Source organism: Carassius auratus, chromosome 21 (genome assembly GCF_003368295.1).
Source record: "Carassius auratus strain Wakin chromosome 21, ASM336829v1, whole genome shotgun sequence".
Classification (NCBI taxonomy): domain Eukaryota; kingdom Metazoa; phylum Chordata; class Actinopteri; order Cypriniformes; family Cyprinidae; genus Carassius; species Carassius auratus.
This window is the reverse complement of record NC_039263.1, coordinates 10225864-10250718: the sequence shown is the minus strand read 5'-3', so window position 1 is coordinate 10250718 and position 24855 is coordinate 10225864. Positions and strand designations below refer to the sequence as shown.

The 24855-nt window shown below is 38.6% G+C and overlaps 1 protein-coding gene across 6 annotated transcripts in view; it reads left to right on the top strand.

Moving 5' to 3' along the window:
• LOC113038422 (teneurin-2) overlaps nucleotides 1-24855 on the top strand; it is a 226485-nt gene that overhangs the window by 121950 nt on the left and 79680 nt on the right. The window contains exon 1 of one of the 6 annotated variants that reach the window (XM_026195813.1): nucleotides 14492-15059. The exons of 4 other annotated variants lie outside the window; for them this stretch is intronic. In XM_026195813.1, coding sequence (XP_026051598.1) covers nucleotides 15044-15059 — 16 coding nt within the window. In that variant the 5' untranslated portion in view covers nucleotides 14492-15043. Of the gene's footprint in view, nucleotides 1-14491; nucleotides 15060-24855 lie in introns of those variants that run through there. One more of the 6 variants, XM_026195815.1, reaches the window with a different exon arrangement.

Below are 24855 nucleotides of genomic sequence, written 5' to 3'. Positions count from 1 at the left end.
ATCCCACACCCCTCTCTTTCTACCCTATTATTTCCTGTCATATCCCCGAACAATAAAGGCTTAAACAACCCAAAAATTGATTTTAAAAAGTATATATATTTTTTGCCTTTGTGATTTTGAAAAGTTCACAGAACAGCATTGTCGAAACAATATGTGTTCATACAGATCCATGTAAAGAAAGATTTATGTGCCTGCACACATACTTTCAGACTGAGCAAGTGATACGCATGCCATTTTTGTAGTATACATATATATATATATATATATATATATAGAGAGAGAGAGAGAGAGAGAGAGAGAGAGAGAGAGAGAGAGAGAGAGAGATGATAATGGTATCGTTTTCAAATACTTACGCTTTGAAACCTGTTTAAAAAAGTCTGTTTTTAGTTAAAAATTGTATTAGTATTGTTAATGCCCCCTTTGTTAACTATAATAACCCTGGTTCAAGTCTGGCCGTGCTGCTCTTGAACCTCTTCCTGCTCATTGTTTTCTGTAACTTCTTGACATTCTCAATTTTTTTACTAAAAAGAGATTCAAATGTCACCCTCTTTCCACAAAATATCAAGCTTGAGGTTCGAAACAAGACTAATTGGAGATTATTATCAAAACACTAAAACCAAATCTTAATGTTGAATACACTTTTCACCGTGTGTTTTGCTGATATTTAGTGCATGCAGATGAAACAAACCATTGAGTCTTGAAGTCGGATCCAGCTGCCATAAATCACGCTTGAATTCAAGAGCCACTACCTGTCTCCTCTCCGCCTCTTATCTCATTCTGAGGAGAGACATCAGTGCCATTGCTTGTTACCCACTAACAAGACCCTTCACAACCTTCATTTACATCCCCACTCATCCACTAGCAAGAAGTACTTTAAATCACCATCGCTTCATGCCCTGTTTCTTGCAATATCCATGACGTCCCTCACCAAGCACAGGGCCTACCTCATCTTGATCTGCTTGTTTTGGACAACAGATCTCGCACACTCTGGCTTTGTCTCTCGTCTCACACTTGCACTTCCCACGGTGGCGTGTCTGCAGGTTTTAATTAAACTTCCACAGCTGGCAAGGACACATCAGATCCTATCTCATCAGTCCAGCCTCTCAACCCCCACAGAGCCCCGCAGGACGCATCAGCCTGGCCGACTTGAGATGCCCAGAGCTTCACCAGTGTGATTTTATACCAGCTCTGGAACGAACGGACATACCGATAAAGAGCCTCAACCGCTCTCTCCCTTGATATGAAGCTAAATGTTTGATGGATGGCATTTGCCGTAAAGAGATGGAGCTCTTATGTCTCTAAAGGTTTGTCTTAATTGCAGCAGAGAGAGGACACGCTGCAGTAATGGGATAATGGTGGAGCTGGACTGGACTCTCGAGTGGGGCTAATCAGATTCTCTTCACTGTGATTCTCCTGATTGTTTCACAGATCTAAACCGGCCCTCTGTAGATCTCAGGGTGTGTACCAACAGAATTAGGATCACTGTGACACTACGTAGCTCGTGACTACATTACCATCCATTACTGAAGCAGGCCTGTGATTTTCCATTCTTGGGGATCTAATTTCCTGCAGAGTTTAGTTGCAACTCAATCAAACACACCTGATGTCAAGGTCGGGGGGCTTATCGAGGTCCTCGGGTTCATTTGAAAATTACAGTCAGGTGTGTTGCTGAATGAGTTCACAGTGCGGATGAAATTCACTCTGCTGATTTGGAGGTGTGTCTGAAAACTTTCAAAGCAAGGTTGAAAAAGTCCCATGATTACATTTTGGGAAAACTCTATTTTTAACACATGTATATCTTGCTGTTGTTACAACAAATCTTGGTATCTCAAAAATCACAAGTGCTTATATACAGATGGATCAAAGTCTGGAGAACGCTGTATTAATCATTAAACATCATGAAAGTGCAAATTTCTAGTCAGAGGTCAGTGTTTATTGCTGAAGCTAATGCTATCATTTTAGCATTAAACCATTTAAAAAGACTACTTACTAGAAAGACTTCCTAATATTTGCACAGCCCTAAATTCAACCCAAATCTATTTTAGATTATTTGAGTTATAGGTTTTAAATAGCTTTTTTTTCACTTGCTTCTCACAATGAAAATATCCAAGGAACCTGGAATTGCATTGAAACACCAACCAACCAACCCAATATTCTGATATGTATATAAATATAGAAAAACTCCAGCATTGTTGACATGAGTGTTCCAACCTTGGCATGCCTAATTCGTTTCACAGATATTGGCTGTTGTTCAGGGTTATTTGCCTCTCATTTGCATAAAGTTTTAGCATTTCACAACTTTTTGATTCTCTCATGTTGCCAATCTCATAGTTCCCTGTACACAGAGAATGAATTGGAAATACTTGCTTCTGCCAGAGGGATATAACTAAACTCTGCAGGCAGGTAGATCTTTACAGACACTTCTAATTTAAATCATAAGAAAACATTTTTCACATTTATTTTTGCAGCACTCCACAAAATACAAAGTTTGTCTCATAGAAAACATCACTGCATGAAATATGGTTTCATATTCACTGAAGCATAACCTTAACAAGGAGGAAGATATGACTGCAGGTCTGCAATGTTGTTCTCATGTTCCCCAGGTGCCATGGTAATTAATAAGAGGGGTGAAGTCAAAGGACGCTATCAGCATTTTGTGTGTGTGTGTGTGAGTGTGTTTGTTTGTTAATTATTTTTCTTTTTAACTTGGAAAGGTGAGGTGACTCTCTGTCCAATTAATGGTCTAATTGAGTGCAGAGTCTCAATAGGAGGCATTAGATAACATTAGACTAATGACCTACAGCCTTTTTTTCACACATAGACGGTTGGCACCCAGTTTTACCCTTAGCTTCTGCATCTCCTGCTGGTTAAAGTAAATGTTGCTGATGAGGAATGTTTTGGATTGTTAACTTTAAAAAGTAATTGTATCTTTTGTAAATATAAAAAAAAACAATGACACTTAAAATTACATGATTTGAGTTTTATAGCTGATACCATACAATTACTAGGAGAAGAAAATACAGAAACATAAAGAATAGATGGAAAACAATAAACAGATATGCTTGAAAATATGTGTAATATATAAAAGGAATAAGCAAAATAAATCATATGAGCAATGTAATAATATGAAAAGCCATGTTAATTATGGTCTTTATGTTAAATAAATGACAAAACATAAACTACCATTCAAAAGTTTTTTCCTCAACATTTTTGTATAAAGTTTTATGTCCTTTGAGGCCAAATATATTATATATATATATATATATATATATATATATATATATATATATATATATATATATATGTATATATATATATATATATAAATTATAATTTATTTCTGTAATGCCAAAGACTAATATTCAGCAGCCATAAGTGAAGTCTTCAGGATTAAACTGTCCTTCAGAAATCATTCTAATATGCTGACTTGGTGCTCAAAAAAATAAATCTTCATACTATCAGTTGAAAAACAGCCTTGCTTCTTAATATGTCCGTAAAAACCACGATGCAAATAATACACAAATAATATAAAGTAGTCCTATACTTTTTGTCAAGTCTAGCAAAGCCTGGATGCAGAATTTGGGGTTGATTGTAGACTGAGATTTTGTGATTCTCAAAATGTATTACAGTATATTCTAAATTGTAAGATGAAAATGAATTTATAATTTGACATTCAACTCGTGTCAGCTTATGCTAACATCTTCCGCTTCTCTGTAGTGTCAGGAATGCATTTTAATTAAGCTTTAGTAAGTTATGACTCATTTATCATAACTTGCACAAACAAGTGATCAGTGTGTTCAGAGAATTAGCATCATCAGAAACAATTGATGATAATAGTGTCAGAAAGAACTAGTATCAACAATGAAGCATGAATAATGTCACAAATTTTATTGCAATGTTGGTTAATATAAGTAATGGCTTGCTGGGTAGCATTGTCACCTCACAGCAAGAATGTCCTGGGTTTGAGTCTTGGTTGAGCCAGGAGGTCTTTATTTAAGGAGCTTGTACACTGTCAGAAGAAAAGGTACAAAAGCTTTTGCCGGATCTCTGGATCCAAGGGGTCCATATTCATATCGGTACAGTACTTTAAAGGTACATATTAGTGCCTAAAAAGCACTGAAAAAGTTAAAACCCAACATACTTAATTTTTTTCAGAGAGAGTGCATGTGCTCCCCGTGTTAGTGTGGATTTCTTAAATTGGATGCACAAAAGAAAAAAATCAGTTTTTAGAATAGGTTGATGATGAATGGAGGTGTATGTACTACAAAAAAGATAGAAGCTAAATGAGTAAACCTACTTTTAAGGCACATATGGTGACTAACTTTTGTCCCAAAGCCGCTGTCAGTCCAGATGAATTGGGATAATTCACTTTATTTAAAAATGGTGTTTGTTCTCATATCCGTTTTTGGTTCATTTCAAGTACAATGGATTATTCAGAATCTCTTTTCTATTCAGATGTGCTCCAGAAAACTTTCCAATAATTATACCCTCGAAAAGACAGGCCAGAAATAGGCCTATTCATTTTTTTCTTTTTTTTTATTATTGACTACTGCAGTTCTAAGTGCAAACTGATGCCTGTATCCAACGAGCAGATCCAGGTGAGGTTCAAAATGTTGTTTTTCACTGCCTCTCTTGCCATCGGCTAGCCTTCTGAGAACGGGCTTTTATGGTGTGTTTAACTTTACAGTATCTGGTCTCCATTGTGTCCTCTTCTACAGAGTGCACCACCTGTTCTATTATCTCCTACACAGCCTAGCAGGCACTACACACACCAACGGTGCTGGATTCTCAGCGGGTCGCTCACACACATGCACAGTTGCTCTCCTGTACACAGTTCCATCTCTGGGGCTTTTTTGTTGGCCTTTTTCTTTGTCCAGCATGCAGTCTCTTTCAGTATTTCTTTCTCTTTCTCCTTTAATAAGTCAGGAGACGTAGAGGAAGCCTGGCAGAGTGCTCAGGGAAGCACAGTCCCGCTGGTCCCTCTCCGTCCCCTCCTTTTTCAGAGGGGACGGCACGGCTTGGTGCCGGCATCCAGGCTTGTGTTCCACAGCTAAGTGAAATTTAATGAGTGGGGACATCCACTTTATGAGCAGAAATCTGGACTGGGAGTGAGGGCTCCAGGGACGTGCAACATAGAAGAAATGGAAAGTGGCTCTTTGACTCAATGTTCTCTGACACACTCCCTGAGGATGAACGGAGTGGGAATGCACGGCACCTTCAATTAGAGTTTAGAAATGTAACAGTACAGCTCCTCTAACGACGTCTGAGTGTGCACATAAGGTTTTGAAGATGTAGTTGAAAGATGCAGCTTATTACCTGAGCGTATTTTTTCAAAAAACTTTACACTGGTAATTCTTTTTAAAAGCTAGAGATAGCAACTATATTGGCTGATATCTCTCGAGTGATCTAAGAAGGATCACGTCATTCCAAACCTGTGTGATTTACCTGTAGTTTCTTCTGCAGAACATTAAAGACGACATTTTATCCCAAAGTTATTGGAAAAAAACTTGCCTGTGGCAACATTTCTGCAAAACGCTTTGGGTTTGTTTGAAAGTGTAATGTCCGTTAGAACTCTTTTTGGTTTTATTCAAAACAGATGAATGCGAATCGGACTTTTATTAAATTGATCATTGTATGTTTCGCAGCAGTGCAGAAATTACATTTTTGGTGAGTGGTGCTTATAGTGCTCTAGAAATAAGACACATTTGCTAAGGGAACTCTGCCTTTTTAGCTTGCTTCTACAAGTCTTTAAGCTCTTTTAAGGGGGGGACTTGTGTTTCACGGGACTGTAACTAGAGCACTCATTTACCAGTGAGCTACCTAGCGAGTTTACTATGTCAGATATCAGATGGAGCCATAGAGCCATACAAAGCCATACAGATGGAGCTGACGAACATCAAAATGTATTAATTTACAAATCATGCACTATATTAAAAGTGGAAGTGTTTGACATAACACAATATTGTGCAAGGAACCACACAAAAATCTGCCTCTGTGATCATTTATGTGAAAAGCCTAGTTTTTTGCTGTCAGTCGTGTTCATTTCAGCTGGAACCTGGAGGGAATTGTATGTATAGCTATGTTTTTGGAATACCTTTTTTATTATTATAATTTTTAATTCTATTGTACATAGGTATGTCTTTCCAAATATTTTTTTTCAATACATAATGCTTGAATTGTTTCATATTGTTTTCACATTTAAACTTTATTATTATTATTAATGTCATATTTGTGTTCATAAAGGTTTGGAACTATATGAGTGTGAATAAATAATGTCCCGCAGATTCAAGGATGACTGCACAATGCTTGCTTTGTTACACATAATAAAATTCATAAGCACTCACAACCTCAAGCTCTCCCAAATGCATCAAATTTGGAAAATTATTGAGGTTTCATTGCTGCTCTGGACCTGTGCACAAAGCAGTTTAATTGTTTAAAAAAAACAAGAATGAGAGATCTATTTGCATTCAGCAATAAATAAATAAATAAATAAAAATGGGCACATAGAGAATAATAACAGCATTTTATTAGCTTGGATGGCACAAAGGCTTGCAAAAGTCTACAGCACCTGGCAGCTTGCAAATTCGGTTCAGGCGCGTGGTTTTCTCAAACAACGCTGGCGTAATTGCTTTCTGCTCACTGTCATCACAAAAGAACTGTTACACACGGCAAATCTTGCTGCTCTGAATGAAAAACTATATGATGTTGCTTTAAAATGTCTCCAGTGGAACACAAGCTATTGGTCTATTGTGTTCCCCTCTATTTGTTTACATCATCAGTTCTCGGCGTCTCAGTACTGAATCCCAGAGCTCGTGTTTACGAGTGTGTGTGCTTTGTATGTGTGCATTACACTATTCCTCTGTATCTGCTCATTTCTAAAACATTACTGATAATTGCATTTTGACTTCATTATGGGACGACCAGCAAGAGGCCATATTGGATCTGTTTATCTGACGCCCAGCAGTGTGGAAAGATTCCATTTAGGAAAAAAATGAGGTTTTCTGGGGCCATTTTTTATAGGGGAGTGGTTCCCAGCATGGGAGCTTTGACATGGCAGGGGAGGACAAAAAGGAGAAATTACTTCACATAAAACAGGGCCACGCAGAAACAAATGAATCTTGGAAAGGAAGAAACAAAACGAAAAGAATGCGCTTCACAGTAAAAGAAAAGACTCAAGGCAGATAACGTGAATTTAAACAGAGACTGGTGAACCTTTGGGAAAGACACTTTTAACAAACTAGTCGCTGACACAACGGTGACTTTCCCTCTCTCCCTTTTTTCTTTCCTCTGCCTCTTTCTCATCTCTTTCGATTATGGGAGGTAATAGAGGCCGAGGTGCTTTCAAAGGCCGTCCTGTGCCATATAGCCATTGATGGCATTTTGACAGAGACTGCTCTTGGAATGTGAATGTGTTTGAGACTCATCCGAGACGAGAGGAGACGAGAGGATGCTGCCACACAATAGGCCCAGGATCAAAAGCATGAGGAGAAGCCTCAGCGTCCCTGCAGAGAGTCACACTGTGTGCGGAGAGATGGCAGGCAGAGAAGGGAAGGACAGCCAGACACAACCTTTATTAGTGTGATGATCTTCTTGTCAAAGCCAAAACACAAAAAGATAACATCTTCAGATGAAGCTTCTTTGTACAAATGAACAATGATCTTTGGGTTTAGATTTGTACTACACAGGTTGCCGATGGTGTAGTTTGGACAACATCAAGTAACCTAAGCAAAGTGGACCAGACTGTACCCATTCATTGTAACTGGAATGACTCTTTACAGTAAATAGGTACAGTCTGGTCCACTTTGCTTAGGAACAGTTCAATAAAAAATGGTCATCATTTATTCACGTTCAAGTCATTCCAAACCTAAATGACTTCCGTTCTCCTGCAGAACTCAAAAGAATGCTGTTTGATATATAATTTAATATACAGGTGCTGGTCATATAATTAGAAAATCATCAAAAAGTTGATTTATTTCACTAATTCCATTCAAAAAGTGAAACTTGTATATTATATTCATTCATTACACACAGACTGATATATTTAAAATGTTTATTTCTTTTATTTTTGATGTTTATAACTTACAACTAAGGAAAATCCCAAATTTAGAATCTCAGAAAATTAGAATATTGTGAAAAGGTTGAATATTGAAGACACCTGGTGCCACACTCTAATCAGCTAATGAACTCAAAACACCTGCAAAGCCTTTAAAGTGAAAGTGAAAGTGAAGTGACATTCAGCCAAGTATGGTGACCCATACTCAGAATTTGTGCTCTGCATTTAACCCATCCGAAATGCACACACACAGAGCAGTGAACACACACACACACACACTGTGAGCACACACCCGGAGCAGTGGGCAGCCATTTATGCTGCGGCGCCCGGGGAGCAGTGGGGGGTTCGATGCCTTGCTCAAGGGCACCTAAGTCGTGGTATTGAAGGTGGAGACAGAACTGTACATGCACTCCCCCCACCCACAATTCCGTCCGGCCCGAGACTAGAACCCACAACCCTTCGATTGGGAGTCCAACCCTCTAACCATTAGGCCACGACTTCCCCGGTCCCTCAGTCTAGTTCTGTAGGCTACACAATCATGGGGAAGATTGCTGACTTGACAGTTGTCCAAAAGATGACCTTTGACACCTTGCACAAGGAGGACAAGACACAAAAGGTCATTGCAAAAGAGGATGGCTGTTCACAGAGCTCTGTGTCCAAGCACATTAATAGAGAGGCGAAGAACAACACAGTGTCAGAAGCGTCTAAAGACAAAAAGGACTGGACTGCTGCTGAGTTATCCAAAGTTATGTTCTCTGATGAAAGTAAATTTTGCATTTCCTTTGGATATCAGGGTCCCAGAGTCTGGAGGAAGAGAGGAGAGGCACACAATCCACGTTGCTTGAGATTCAGTGTAAAGTTTCCACAGTCAGTGATGGTTTGGGGTGCCATGTCATCTGCTGGTGTTGGTCCACTGTGTTTTCTGAGGTCCAAGGTCAACGCAGCAGTATACCAGGAGGTTTTAGAGCACTTCATGTTTCCTGTTGCTGACAAACTTTATGGAGATGCAGATTCAATTTTCCAACAGGACTTGGCACCTGCACACAGCGCCAAAGCTACCAGTATCTGGTTTAAGAACCATGGTATCCCTGTTCTTAATTGGCCAGCAAACTCGTCTCGCCTGACCTTAACCCCACTGAAAATCTATGGGGTATTGTGAGGAGGAAGATGCGATATGCCAGACCCAAGAGCGTAGAAGAGCTAAAGGCCACTATCAGAGCAACCTGGACTCTCATAACACCTGAGCAGTGCCACACACTGATCGACTCCATGCCACGCCGCATTGCTGCAGTTATTCAGGCAAAAGGAGTCCCAACTAAGTACCCAACTTGGCCGAGATTTCTAAAAATCCTTTTTTTGTATTGGTCTTAAGTTATATTCTAACTTTCTGAGATACTGAATTTGGGATTTCCCTTAGTTGTCAGTTATAATCATCAAAATTAAAATAAATAAAAATTTGAAATATATCAGTCTGTGTGTAATGAATGAATAAAATATACACGTTTCACTTTTTGAATGGAATTAGTGAAATAAATCAACTTTTTGATGATATTCTAAGTATATGACCAGCACCTGTAATCAGATCAGTTCAAAACAACAATGGGCATCACTGACTTTCATTGTGTAGTAGACAATGAAACATTTTTCAAAACATCATCTTTTGTGTTCCAGAAGAAAGCAAATCTTACAGGTTTGTAATGACATGAGGGTGTATAAATGATGACAGAATTTTCATTTTGTGAGAGCTATCCTATTTCCTATCTCAGAAAAAGTCAGTTTTAAGACATGCAAAGTGACGAGGCACAATTATTCAATTTTTTTATTTTTTTGTACCATTTAGAAATAGTACCTAATAATAGGCCTGCATGGGAAAACCCATTTAAATAATTGCACAGCAGTTTTGGTCTGCCGACGGTTGTACTGGGGGGAAATAAAATCAAGAAATTAGCACAAGGATGCAAAAACTTTCTAATCAGTCTGAAAATAATAAGAACTTCAAAAGTTCTTTAGCAAGCATTACCGTCACTATTCTTTATGTACTTTAAGTACCGATGCTACAATGGCACTACTCACTGCACTGCCATTTACAGACATGGATGAGTATGATCATCTCTGATAGTATTGAGTTTTAGAGTGTTCTACACAGTAATTAATTCCCTTACCTGTCCAACAAAAAAAGAAGCAACTGGAACATCACTATTAAGGATTTTTTCTATAACCAAATCTTTCCACCTTGTGTATGCCATACAGATTTTTTACATTCGTTTTTGTCTTTGTCAGTCATACTGTCTAATTACATTTTCTACTTCTTCTTTCATTGTACTCACGGTGCATCGCTATAATAAGTGCGTTCCATTTTCTAATTTTGCTCTTCACATCACCAAACAACACAACATTAATAGCAAATACAGAGTGTATTAAAAATTTATTGTTCATCTCATTTAAATGTAAACCATTCAGATGACTCTCCACAAAAACAAAACATTTATTTCTGTGTAAAACTTTTTTTTAAATTGGCACCAAACTACTGGATGCAACTTTGTCTTAAACTAAACTCATTCAAATATTTAATGCCACTGACATCGTACATTTAAATTTTCTTCTCATATGTGCTGATTATGATCCTGTACCTTGTATGACTCCAGAACGTTGTGTAAAGCCAGCCAATCAGATTTGAGCTAGTGATTTCATTTTGTGTGCTATATATGTCAGGCATTTTGTGGAATGTCTGTGGGAGACTATTTGTGAATAGCAAATGCAGCATCATGATGAAACACTCTAAGTTAGTCAAACTTTACCTAGAGCTAACTGAGGTCAAAAATGGTTTGTCATACCTCCAGTTTCTACATTTCAGGCTTGGACAGACAGCAGGTTATTAGAGAGAGTGTGTTGTGTGCAGAACGAAGGCTGATCTTCCTCAGCATTCTGGTCAGCTCAGAACACCTGAGTGGCTCATTAGAGTGCTTAATGTTCTGGTTCCACTCTCTGCGTTTGAGCTCAGGAAGATTCTGCCCACGCCGCATTAGATCCGCCCGTGACTTTCCTGCACAAGTTGAGGACAAACTTGCTCGGCAGTTCATAAATCGAGGACAGACTGATGCATGGTGTGGAATTAAAACCCACCATCAGCCAAATGCTGTTACTTTGTGTAGTGGGGGGTAATTTTGCTCATCTACCACCCTCGGTGGCGGGCAGCATGTCAGACACCGTACTGACATTTGACAAGAAATCCTGTTGCTTAGATGCAAAGACGTGCTTGAAAAAAAACAAATTTGATTGTGTTTTGATGAACAGATGAAACAAAGGCTGTCAATGTGCAAGTCTGATTGGCTGTTTTTTTGAATGTTCAGTGACACTCTGTTGCTCATGCATGCAGCATGAACACTTTTCATAGAACAAACGCATGTGAGGGCTTCTCTTTTCTTCTTTGTTTCAGAGATCTTAATAGAAATTGGAATATTATTATTATTATTTTTTACTTATTCTTGATTTAATACATTTATATTCATGTGTTAACATATATTAAATAATAATAATAATAATAATAAATGATTATTATTATACATACATTCATGCTAATTCCAAATATTGTTGCTTTTAGGTAACATTAAGGTCAGTTACATTTCCTTTTTATTGTATTTATTTATTTATCCTCTTCTCTTCTTGAGACAAAGTCCGATTAGCCCAAATCAAAGTTGCACTGATGTTTGCTAGTATGCTATGCAAACATTATGCTAGTAACTTTAGTAACTCTTCATCTGTCGTGTGCTGATATCCATAACAGAGGTCAACGATATGAAATGACATTATAAAGGTCCAGAAGGAACACCACTTTGGCATGGAGAAACCTCCAGCTGTCATTAAATAGACATGTGAATTGCATTTAGACATCAATAAAAGATGAGGGTGATATTCGGTGATGTCATCCATGGCTGGTGAAGTCATTTTAAAGTGACGTCGAACCTTTTAACATAATTTGCTTGTGCGGATAAGTTTCACATTTGTCTTGCTCAAGGGCCAAGGTCTGACGGTTTATTTGTTTCGTTTGTCATGCTGTTTATGAGCAGTATGAAAAGTACTCAGTGCAGATGTGTTAATCTAGGTTAGATATCTCTATGTAGGTTTTGTGAGTGTATAAAGATGTTTCTGTGCATAGCTATCGGTTGAGACTGACTTTCTCTCCCCCTTATGGAGACTCAGGAGTTTGGAGAGTCATGCACTATCTCAGTGAAACAGAACCACCAAGGGCACTAAGTATTGCTGATCTCTTTTTCTCTCTTTCTCTCTCTCTCTCTGTGTGTGTGTGTGTCATCAATACCTTTTCCCTTGTTAGCAAGACAAAGTAAGTTTCATTTTGCCATAAAAGCTGAACAGTGCCTTTGTTGTTCTGTATACAGGACAATATTGCAACCATTTTGTAAGGTATTCGCCCACCCTTCCCTTGTATTAAGATTGACATGATGGGCATGCCTCCAAAACAATAGACAAAATGTATGACACCAACCATTCAAGCCAAGGCTTCCTTAGAGGAGCTTCGTGTCATTGCAGTAGCGGCACCTTTTCCTTTAGTTTTAAGTGGCTTTATGGCGATTGCATTCACAAAGTTGAGCTTGGCCTCCTCTCTTGCTCTTTGAAATCGACAGTGTACTGTCTCTCCTAGAGTGTTTCTCTCCTCCATTGTTCTTCTCTTCCTCCATCTCTCTCTCTCTCTCTTGTTTGTCAGCAGTACTTGCGTTGTCTCTGGGCGGTTGGCTTCATTGTGAGTGCTGGCAGCAGGACCCGTGCTGGGGTAATGAGGACGGATGCCCGCGCGTGGGAAGAGCCGGCTGCTTTGTAGTGTCTCGCCGCACAATGCGAAGGTTCTTGGAAACGGTCGAGCCGCTGCACCGCAACACAGCAAATAGATCCCCACACCTAAAGAATGTCAGTTTTAGGCAAGACAGTTTGTCTCTGAATTAAGCTCTAATGAGATCACTTCTTGTGTTCGCAGCCGGTGTCTCTAAAAGGGAGGGTGTGCCTTCAAATTTGTCTTGGAGGAAAGTGACACCACCTGGCAGTGCTAGAGGTGCTGCATGGGTAATGTTTTGTGCTCCTTAATAATGTCTAACTCGCGTGTAATGTATTATCATAATATCCAGTGACATGACTGAATCCATGCCATTACGAGCACAAAGCTGACAAACCCACAGTGAGGGCACTGTGACATCCCGGAAATCCTTGGGAACATCCCAGGGAAATTGATTCTGCTGTCATAGAGTGACAGTAAACAGACCATATGTTTTTATACTCTTGATTCATTTAAGTGAGTTTAAAACATGCATTAATAAGGAAGACTGCATTTACATAATGGTAGCTAATAAGAATCCGATCTGATTACCTCAACTGACCCAACCTATTATTTACGAACTATGCAAGAAAGATTCAGCTAATATGTGTGAGCAGACAAAACAAGTTCCCGTTTCCTGTGGTCTGAGTGGTATAACAGTGTTCATCAATCTCAAAATGATTGAGATGACCACTCAAATCATCAAAGAAGGCAGGCTTTACACTTCAGTTTTAACACTGAAAGAGTGCAAGGTAAATAGCAAATAGCTAAACATTTAATATCTGATGACACATTTTAAATCGATAAACAATCAACAGTAATAGTGATGCATGCTACTTGACTTTAGTCAAATTTCACCAGTTTGAATTTGTATTTGAAAATATACTGTAGGCTATCCTTTACGTAATTCTTTGGGGTGATGACTGAATGTGACAAGACAAGAAAAATTAAGAAGTGCTACTTTCAACATGTTAAGTACACAATTAAGAGTGAATGTGTGCACGCATGTCAAGTTAGACAGCATATTGAATTTAACACTGATGAAAACAAGGCTGTGAGGGATCGACTTGTAGTTTTTTTTTTCAATTGCACACACTTTACAAAGGTCCTAGATCATATATTTTTTACCACTGTTTTTGCAATATTATTAATCCACTGAACAATCATATTTATAAACAACAGTTAAGTCCACTGAACACACTTTGTGTCTGTCTCTACACTGCTCCATTTTCATTTCTGTCAAAAACTAAATATGATTCAACACCTGTTGATTCTTTAGCATCTACCCAAACTAGTTGATCATTCTACAACCCTTATATCATTCCAAAACTGTATGAAAGTTTGTCTTTTGTGGAACATAAAAGAAAATATATATATTAAGTGAATATGGTTACCAAAAGTGCTAAGTTTCCAACATCCTTCAAAATATTCTTCTTTTACGCTGCACAGAAGAAAGAAAGAAATGCAGGCATGCAACTGAGCCTATAGCAGAATAAAGTAGCCTACATGTAATAGGTAATATACAGTATTGTATAATACCCAGTGTTTTTTTTTTTTTTTTTTTTATAGAATAAACCGGACTGCAAATTCAATAATTCTCTCAGTTAGCTACATTTTGCCCGCTGAGGCTTGCCAATAATGACAGTTTCAGCGAGGCATTTTCATGCGTAGACCTTCTGGCTTGAAGGCAGCAGCAGGAATGTCAAATATGAATCTTTCAGCACCTGATTAATGAATATCGATCTTTGGAAACGGTGTAAGTGATGAAATATCGATAAAACAACACCGCACGTATCCGGTGCGATCAGTTTTGGTTTCCTGAGGCACAGAGCCGCGACACCGGAGCGCAGAACATGAGCGCATTTATTTTGGGGAGGAGAATTGCCGTGAGGGGCGCGCAGGAGGAGCCCTGATTCAAATCAGCTCAGTGACTGTTACACACTAGCTCACCTCACCAACCTAACGCTCGTTCACTCGCCCTCCGCGTCTCTGTTCCGCTCGCCGTGGCGCATCTCTGTCCCAGCGCCGCAGACTGACCGACAAACACAACGACGCCAATACGACACAGGAATTCAAAACTCGCGCCGTTGAGGAAAACGCGCTCTTGCCCGGCAGAACTCTTGTCACGAGCACAATGACTGAGTGACGGACGCTGTGCTCGCAGTATGGAGAAAAGGAAAGGTAAGAGATATTCGTCCAGTTTTATGTCAGGGGACACACCCATATGTAAAGTTTGACTCGTAGCAGTCAGTCATAGAGCCATTAGGAAAGGTAAGAGATACTCATCTGACAGGAGACTCTAACTGTGCCGATATTAGATCCGCTTTCGCCTCACTGACACACAGAGTATGACTTTCAGGGGCGTTTAGCTACTTCTTTTCCTGAGGAGAGACATATAGCCAACTGTAAAGTTCAGTGATAAATGCAGGCGCGTCTGCCGATAAGGATGCTCGCGCGAGCCTTAAAAAGATGATGCAGTAGGCTATGGCATCATATTTGGTTTCGTAATAATTATGCTGAGATAACTTATTCAGACATAAACATGGGAAGAACAGTTTTAATTGGGTTTATTCACGCAAGCGTCTGGGACTCGTAACGGAAATGTGTTAATCTGCGCGACAGCGTAAACACCTCCGTGAATTATTTAGTAGTTGTTTTGTGAGCGCGCATTATGTACAGCAATGAATTCGACAACGAAATCCTTTTTAGTTCACCAAGTAAAGACTCGAGTTAAATATTAGCCTACTCATTATAATCAAATTACCGTTCACCTTGACTAAGCAGTAGTGTCGCGAGAATAATCCACAGTAAATTGCCAGTGTATTTCTATTCAGACTGACACTGTTCATCTGGTAAATGTAATTATTGCTGTCTGATGAGTTTGAGATGTATGATAGGGCTAATTTATATTCGTCCAGTTTTATGTCAGGGGACACACCCATATGTAAAGTTTGACTCGTGGCAGTCTGATTGCAATCAAAGTTTGCATCTGTGATACTGTAATTATCAGGATATCTCAGGCAGCTTAGTAATTGACATTTTTGGAGCTTGTATTTTCTAACTGCATTATTTTTCTTTGACAAGATGAAACTCGCCATTATAGCATCGCCAAGTAAACATTTGTGCCTTAGATGCTGTGCTGCCATTTTTCATGATTTATGGAAAGTCATAGAGCCATTACCTCTGCGGCGCCTCATTTTCCTTCCTCTCTTCCCTGGCCTACATTTCAACATCCAGGCTTAGAGACAAGGGAACACTCCTTCTCCCATCACTGTTGTCCGGCAGCCTCGGTCTTCCAGGGACACACTCATCTCTCTCATCCTCCGCTCATCCTTGACTCCCTCGCTCCTGCCCATGCTTTGAGTATCATCACTGCAGCTGTCGAAGAGGAAGTGTGTGAGAAATGGTGCCCATTTTCCACACACACACTCCTCCAGCCTAATGGCCTGTGTCTCAAAGGCCCACTCCATCATTACTAGCGGACACGAGTTTAGTCTGGACTAAGTTTAGTCCGTCTGCCATGGTTTCTCCTTTCATGCAATTAAATCTCAATGAGAAGATAGTATGATTGGAAAGCAAATGCATCTGAACTTGCTGTTCTGCTATAACCGAAGACAGTCCGGAAATGCGTTTTGAATAAATAGGTCATAAGGAATTAGTGTTAGCTGGTAAATCCCCAGTCTTTTCTTCATGTTAATTACAGCTATGTGCTTTTCCTCGTTCAGTCTCTGTTGAATGTATCGAGCTTTATATACAGAATAAAGACGGATGGTTCTGTAGCACTTATCATTGTCATGCTAATATACAGCATTCAAACAATCATTTTAATTAAGCGTCTTATAGAGCGAGGTTTTTCATCTGGAAAGTAAAACATGACTCATTACAATATTAATATTTATAAAGCCGTTTTCATTTAGAGTTCAATGCACACTGTTTTTTAGAGCAGTTTTTTTCTTGTTCACACTTCAGCTTTTCCCCAAACAGCAATAGAATGTGTTTTGCTGTGTTTAAAGACTTCATTCTGTTGTGTACTTGTCCATCTTCTGACTCATTGCCAAGCCCGTGTTTAAAAACCGTACCGTTAGTCTTACCGTACTGTAGTAAATGTTGCCATCCGCCATTTTCTCAAACAGGCTTCTTCTCTTTTCTCATGTAAGTCTATGGACAAGCTGTTTTTTTTTTGGCTTGTTTTAATGCAGTTTTATGGTCGTTAAGGAAAGTATGGTAAAATGTTGTTGCCAGGTCACTTATAATAGTGAAACATGGTACCTAGAGTGTATTTATGTTTTTTCTTCTTTAAATTCATCTTCAGAGGTTCATGCTGGCTGTGGATTAGTGAATTAAACTGTTTATGACATTAGAAGAAGCGAAACACCTACACACTGTTACATATATGTACATACACACACTATATATAGATGACAGGAAAATACTATTTCAGTTTTTCTTCTTCAAAATGTCACATTTAGTGCAGTTTTTTTAGTTGCCAGTTTTTTTTTACTTTGTAATTACTTCTGAAATTTATTAGCAATATCTGAATGAATTTTGAATATTTGTTTATTTTTTTGATTCTAAGGAAAATTAAACTAAGGTAAACACTTCATAGTGCTGATTGTAACTGAAGAGTCGCAGTAGGGATAGCGCAGTAAAAACATGTTTTCGCTTATAATTGCTTTCAGTTGAAGCTTTTTTCTTTTCATTTGACTGTGAGAAGTGTTTATCTTGATGCTGATCTGCATGTTTCTGTGCAATTTAACAACTTATTTCAAGCAAAACATGACATATAAAAAATGCTTTGAAGTCTTCGATTCATTCAAGCCCTTGTAAGAATAAAAGCTAATCCATTTAATCCACTTTATGAACACATTTGTTGAAAATCTCTCCTGTTCATTCAGATCATTCATTGGATGTTGTATAAAAATCGAGTTAGCAGCAGTAACTAAAGCGGGCAGATCAAAAGCATAATGCGCTTCAGAAAAGCATGCTTTTAGAAATGAAGCCATTTCTGCTTTGTTATTTTCAGTTTGTTTTCCTTTTTTCTTTTTAAGTGCATGTGTGTGTGTTGTAATAGCTCCCTAGCTGTATAGGAGTTGCATCACTCCCAGCACTGATTCTCTATAGGGGGAGCTGTGCTGAACAACAGCGGCTGCTCTTCTCCTCGGGGTCAGATGATGCAAAGCATTGCCGAGTTTGCCTCAGTGCAGTGTTCCTCATCCTTACCGGATTCGAGGGTTTGTCCGCCTCACGTGTCATCCGTCACAGCCCCACTTTGTCCAGCCTGATACAGGGCCGACCACCCTGCCCACTAGCCCTCTCCTCACTAATGACCCAAGACAGCAATCCCCTTGGGCCCTTCTCATCGCCTCTGGACACTGACACACACTGCTGTCACATGTGTCAGCTCTGACTGACATCTGCCTTCCAGCACTCGAAAAACCCCGATCTCCATCAGATTAGGCACAGTTCATTTCAATTATTCATCACGTAGACAGCATTTGTTCTCCAGTTATGACAGCAGAAGTTCCGGTATCAAGTCAGTTGAGTGAGACTCTGTCGCTTGTGTGTGCTATTTACACACTGTGTTCCAAATGACAATATTCTGTGGTTTTAGACACAAATATGAATGAAGATGTTGCTGATAATCTCATCCTGCGAGGCCGCCGATTCATAAACTCATTAGCGCTGAGACCTGCTGTGCAAAACTCTCGGCAATATGGTGTGTCTGTGACCAAATCTAGTGCAGTAACTTCAAAGGCTTCAGTTAAATTTAGTAATCCCTTCTTATGGATTAGAAGTGCCTCACCGTCTGCGATTCTCAGAAAATCAACTGCTCAAGAGGGAAAAACAACACGTCCTTGTTAACATTTGAGACAATGTAAGAGTGCGGACTAATACATCGCATCTTGTTATGCCGGTGATTCAGACAGACAGACAGAAAGTAGGAAAAATGGTGTGAGCTGATTGGAACACGCCAAGTGTTGTCGAGCGGAGAGGTGCGTTCTCATTGGATGAAACTCGTGCCTCTTTGATCCCTGGCAAGGCTGCGGAGTTCTTAAGATTCGAGACATGGGAAGACGCATCGGTGGGAGGATGTTGCATGGAGGAGAGGGGAGGAAGCTTTAGAGAAAGAAGGGAAAAAATGGAGGAGAGGGTGAAAAAAAAAGTAGGGCACTTTTGTTCTGTTCACGACACCAGTTAAGAATCGTTGTAGCAGACGTCAAAGGCAGCTGCAGTCGGTGGGATGGTGCAGTGAGTAATCCGTGCCCTCGTAGAAGAGCCAAAAGCTGATGAAGTCCTAAGTGCTGCTTTGTGTTATATGAGAGCAGACTCAGCAGTTCACGGGCAGACTTTCTTTTATGATAAACCCATCCAGATTGAATGATAAGTACTGATATTACCTTGTATCTTAATACGGTAGCTTGCAAAATATAATCAGAGAAACATACTTGAAAGCTTTGCTTGGACTACAAGAAAGAAGCGTGTTTCCACCTTGGGATATCCGAGTTTCTGATTATCTACTGATGGACATTATGAAGCATTTTACTAATTGAACTTTGGGGATGCACAGTATATCGGCACTCATTTTGCTCATCAATTGGTTATTTTTGACTGACATTTAGAGATATTTATTTTTTTACATTTAGATAACCTCTACAGTCTCACTTAAAAGTTAATCTTTAAAAAAAAGCTGCTAATTTTAATTACACTTTCTACAAATGAAATCTTTAGCTGTTTATTTAGACACTCTATTATAGAATTTTAAAACTGGTCATAACATTCCAGCTATACAGCTATTACATAGCCGTCTCCTCCAGTCATTTGAGAATGGATTTCATAGACTATAAATTATTATGGGGAGCGACATCTACTGACAAATACAGACTATACCAGCCAGACAGTGAAGGATGATTCACTAAATAATTCTGTTTTATAAGATTGACTTAGACTATAAATCAGCCAGTAAACATTTGTCTTACTAACATATAAAATAATTTATTCATCAATGTATTATACAAACCATACAATCTAATAATGTTTGTCATATGTGCATTTTTAGTAAAATATGTACTTTGCCAGAGGAGGAGGCTCCCCCAGATGTTTTTCTTAAATGTTTTTTTTTTTCCTTGCCACAATCTCCTTTGGCTTTCTCAATATATGCATTTAGGAATGGTTTTCTGTAAAGCTGCTTTAAAGCACTATGTATTGCACTATACAAATTAACCTGATTTGACTTATCGTTCTTTCATGTTTGTGACTTGTCTCACGGAGAGACAGAAAACTGCATATGCTAGATGCAAAGCCCCAGTTCTCAGCCAGTTTGATATGCTTGAAATCTGATTGACCTACCTTCAGGTGAGCACCTCAAATAAACTGGTGAGCAACGATGAAACAGCCAATAAAAATGTGTGAAGAAAGAGTAAAAGAGGAAGATGGAGTAATGGCAAGAGGGAGCTAAACCAAAATCAAAGTGTGTTTTCCCAAAACCCTATCTCATCCATATTTTTAATGATCTTTTTTGATGATTAGTTCAAAGACAACAAGCTATGGTGTTTGTTGAATCCTGAATCATGAAATATACCATGGTTCTCATCAAAATATTAATCAGCACAGCTGTCATACTAATTAAAAATGTTTCTTGAGCATAAAAACTGCATTTTAGATTGATTTCTGAAGGATCATGTGAAAGTGAAGACTAGAGTAAAAGTCAGCTTTGCCATTACGGGAATAAATTACATTTTAATATGCATTCACATAATACAATTTAAATTGAAATAATAATTTACAATGTAAATTTTATTGTATTTTGATCAAATAAATGCAGCCTTGGACAGCATAAGAGACTAAAAAAAACACAGAAACCTTAACAAGAAAAGAGTCTTGAAATGTGTGCAATGTCAGAAGCATGCCTATGATGCCTTAAAATATTGCCTCCGTAGGCAGCTCTCTAGGTTTTGGAACAGAGCCATAATGTCATATTCCATGTGTGCTTTTCCCAAAAATAACGAGCCCTTCCCATGCAGCAAACTTCCCCCAGGGCCTTTAAAAAGAAAGGGTCAAATCTCACTGACACCAGTGTCATATCACATTATTGCCAAATATCGCATCTTGTTAGAGTGCATTAGTTCTCTTAAGAAGCTAAAAACCGCTGTAGACGCGGCATTGGGTCAGTTGCATGAGCAGCGATATTTTGCACAGTGTTAATGTGAACAAGCAGCCTGAGTTCAAATACGGCTTCTGCCGATCATTTCCAGTCTGTTCTTTACCTCTTTTATCACTGAAATGAAAGCAAAGATCAGAAGGAGTTGGACTTGACTTGGCACTGGCTGTCTTTGTGTTTACATTTTGAATATTTTTTTGTCTCTATTACTCAGTTTAAGATGCTGGTCCATTAGAGTACTCAAGGACTTGAAGGATTTGATGGGAGTGCAGGTTGATTGTTACTTTTACGGATGTCTATAGTCATGGAAGTCTCCAGGGGTTTCGCAATGTCAAGTTTACCATACAAACGAGCCATTTCAACAGCACCTCCACTGGTATTGTTCAAGGCTGAGATTTATTACACAGAAACCAGAGTCTGGGCAGTCGAGAGCTCTACCGCATCCAACGACATTGAAATGGAGTCTCAATGTAAGCAAACAGACTAGGAGAGAGACGAGGAAACACACAGATGGGCCGAGACAGACGGCGAGATGAAACGGTAGCTCTCACACCTGTTTTTCACCAAGCTAGAAAAGAAAGAAGAAATCCTCACATACACCTGCACAGCTCTTCATATTTATATGGCACGAGCAGTTCATTTGTCCCTAGATATTCTTCAAGTTTAACGACTCCGTAATTACCCCCACATACAACTTCAGGAAGCGATCCAGGAGGCTGAAGCACCGTGCTGCTTTGATCTTATCGCTTACAGGTGTTATCAAGGGAGCGTACTGCAGCCTACTCCTTTTCTCTCCGATTTATCTGCAAACCACAGGTGTCCAGTCGCCATGGGAACTACTGCACTTCTAAAGAGGTTACCCAAAAATGATTCAGTCCAGCTGAAATCCCTCCAGCTGGCCAGTGTGTGCTTGCTACTACTGATATCCAGACAGTCAATCTTAGAGATTTTGAGAGTACTCACGGCGTGTTTTAAACTGTTGCGTTTGTATTTTAACGCGTATAGTTTTGATATAGTGCTCAATCACTGTCTTTATGTATGCTCAAGGCCAAATATGCACTTTACCAAGCTTCAAATTGAATTTGGTTTTAAGGAACGGTCACTAGACTTAGAGTCACCAAACCCCTTTCCTCATTTCTTCTACTTAAAAATATATTAACGGCTACTTACAAACGTGTTTTGTATCAAATTGATGTCATGGGATGCAGTATAATTACTTTTAAATATACATATATTAATACACAAAACCCATTCTTAAAATTCAGAAATCTTCTTTCACTACTTATGGCTCTAACATGCGTTGCAATTAAAATTTTATTTTGGAAGGTGAATTTGATGGATGCACCGAATATTCGGCAACCAAAATTATAATAATTACTAGAATAAGCAAAAAGGTTCTGAGATCTTCCTGCGGGTTTCTGCCAAAATAAAAGCCGAGAAAAGCAACAACTGCATCGACATTCATAAATGATAGTATTGTAATTTTACTGTTGTTCTGTTAAATCAAATAAAGACAGTAATAAGGATAATAATAAATACCCTACAATAGCTCTATTAATACATTTATTACAACATTCACACATACTGTGCAAAATTGCGCTCTGTACTATACTAATGTTTTAAAAGAAGTCTTCTGCTCAGCAAGGCTGCCTTTATTTGTACATTAAAAATGGCCAGAAAATATTATTTTACTAACTTATTATTAATTTTAATAAAAAGTTAAATTGTGCTTTGTTGGTATAATGTATGCTAGAATGTTTAAACAAAGTTATATATAGAAATATTTTAAAATCCTAAAAAAAAACAGTAAAAAGCACATTTTGGCAATTTTAATAGTGCAATAGTAAAAAAACTAAAAAATAAATAGGCTTACATGGGGGGAAATTTTGAAAAACCGTGCACGGTATTCGGCCCAGTATTTCATTTTGTTTGGCTTCGGCCAGGAATTTTCATTTCGGTGCATCCCTAATGAATTTGTTTTAAATATTCTGACAAGAAGGAATACTTTCACACCAATATCAAACAAAATAAAATCAGATTAGCATCCAAAAGGTTTTTGGATCTCTGTGTTAGTATGTTAGCGCTCTGTGTGTCTTAACCCTCATAGTATGTTTAGATCCGGTCTGATGTTTTATTTTCTTTTTCTTCGAAGTCTTAATAATGAAAATAAATATAATGATGAAAATAAAATATCCCTTTTAGTATTCATGTGATCCATTCTCAAAATAATAGTCAGTTGCAGCCCTACAAGCTGTGAATTGATGGCTGTAGCGGTGGTGCTTTAGAAGGGATGAATTTAGAGACAACTTCTCAGAGAGGAGCCTTGCCATGCTGAGAGTACTGCACACTAAAGCACAGCATGCTAAAATCTACTCCAAGAAGTTGTTTCCAAAATTCCCTTTAAAGCACCACTGATACAAAAAAATAAAAATATTCAAGCTAAATATTCTGTCTCTGCTAGTAATTTCACAGTTGTCTCCTCTAGAGCTTCATAAGAGATCTTAACAACAATCATCATGTCTGCAGTCAAACATCTGAGATTCCAGTATGAACTCAAACATTTCTAAAATTCTCCCAAGACCAAGATCAGATTTGTTTAGCACTACACATTACATGAAACATAAAGGAGAACTCAAATAAGTTTTTTTAGCTATGAAACAAATGCATTTCCTCCATACCTAAGATCCCATTCCATAACTTCATTACATTGTGAGTTATGTTGTGTTCCATTCTACAAGCAAAATGGGATTACTGAGGTCAATTTAATTGGTCAATTTAAATTGACCAATTAAAGCTCAACATTGTGTTTCAACATGTTAGAGTTGACATGAGTTGATTATTGTAGTTATTTTGAAAATCTGAAACCATTGATTGTGTTCCACGAGAAAATCTTGGCAATAAGATTTGTTTTGTTTGGCGGCCGCGTGTGTCGCTCGGATGATGCGTGACTTATGATTCCCCCCCTCTGTGTTCACGGCTCTACTTTGCCTTTGTTTGTTATGTTGGACGCTGATTTGATAAATCTTCGCAAATGTCACTGACCAACCCATGGTGAACGCAGATGCAGCAGATCAAGACGAGAGAGAGCGTAACAGAGGATGAGCGGAAAGAGAGAGAAAGATGGAGAATGAGTGAGAGGGCTTGAAAGAGGGATTGTGCAGGAGTTGCACTGTTTGCCTGAGAGGTTCAGTCCTGAAACAGAGCTAACCGCTGCACTCCAGCCTGAAGACCTGCCAACTCACACTCGCAGAGGACAGGGAAAGGCAACACGATCGCCTGTGTGTGTGAGTGTGTGGTTTGCAGTTCTTGTTTGTGTGTGCTGTTGTCTCCTGGCCTGCCACAGGTGTCTGCTCTGTGTACACGGCAGATAAAGGAGAAAGGGCGAGTGTGGAGAATGATAAATTGCGCTTGTTACGGTGTGATTTGTCACTCTTTTTCCCACAGTCTGACTGCGTCCTCTCCCGTCTTTCCACCTTTGATGGTGGACAATAAAGTGCCACTGCAGATTTTCTCTTTGGAAAAGGATGTGAAATCATAATCGCAGTGTGAGTAGCTATGTGCGCGTGTTTTCTCACAGAAATTGTGAAACACTTTGCCTTCATTTATATGCACAATCGCTTGAATATACCTTTTATATAATATAATATAATATAATATAATATAATATAATATAATATTAATATTCATTCAAATTTATTTAATACTTTTGTGGGAATAAAGTCAATATTGTCAAGTTGATTTAACTGATATTACATTGTATCCTTTTAATATAATTTAATATAATTTGTGAATTATTTGAACTACATACTTTTTTTTTTT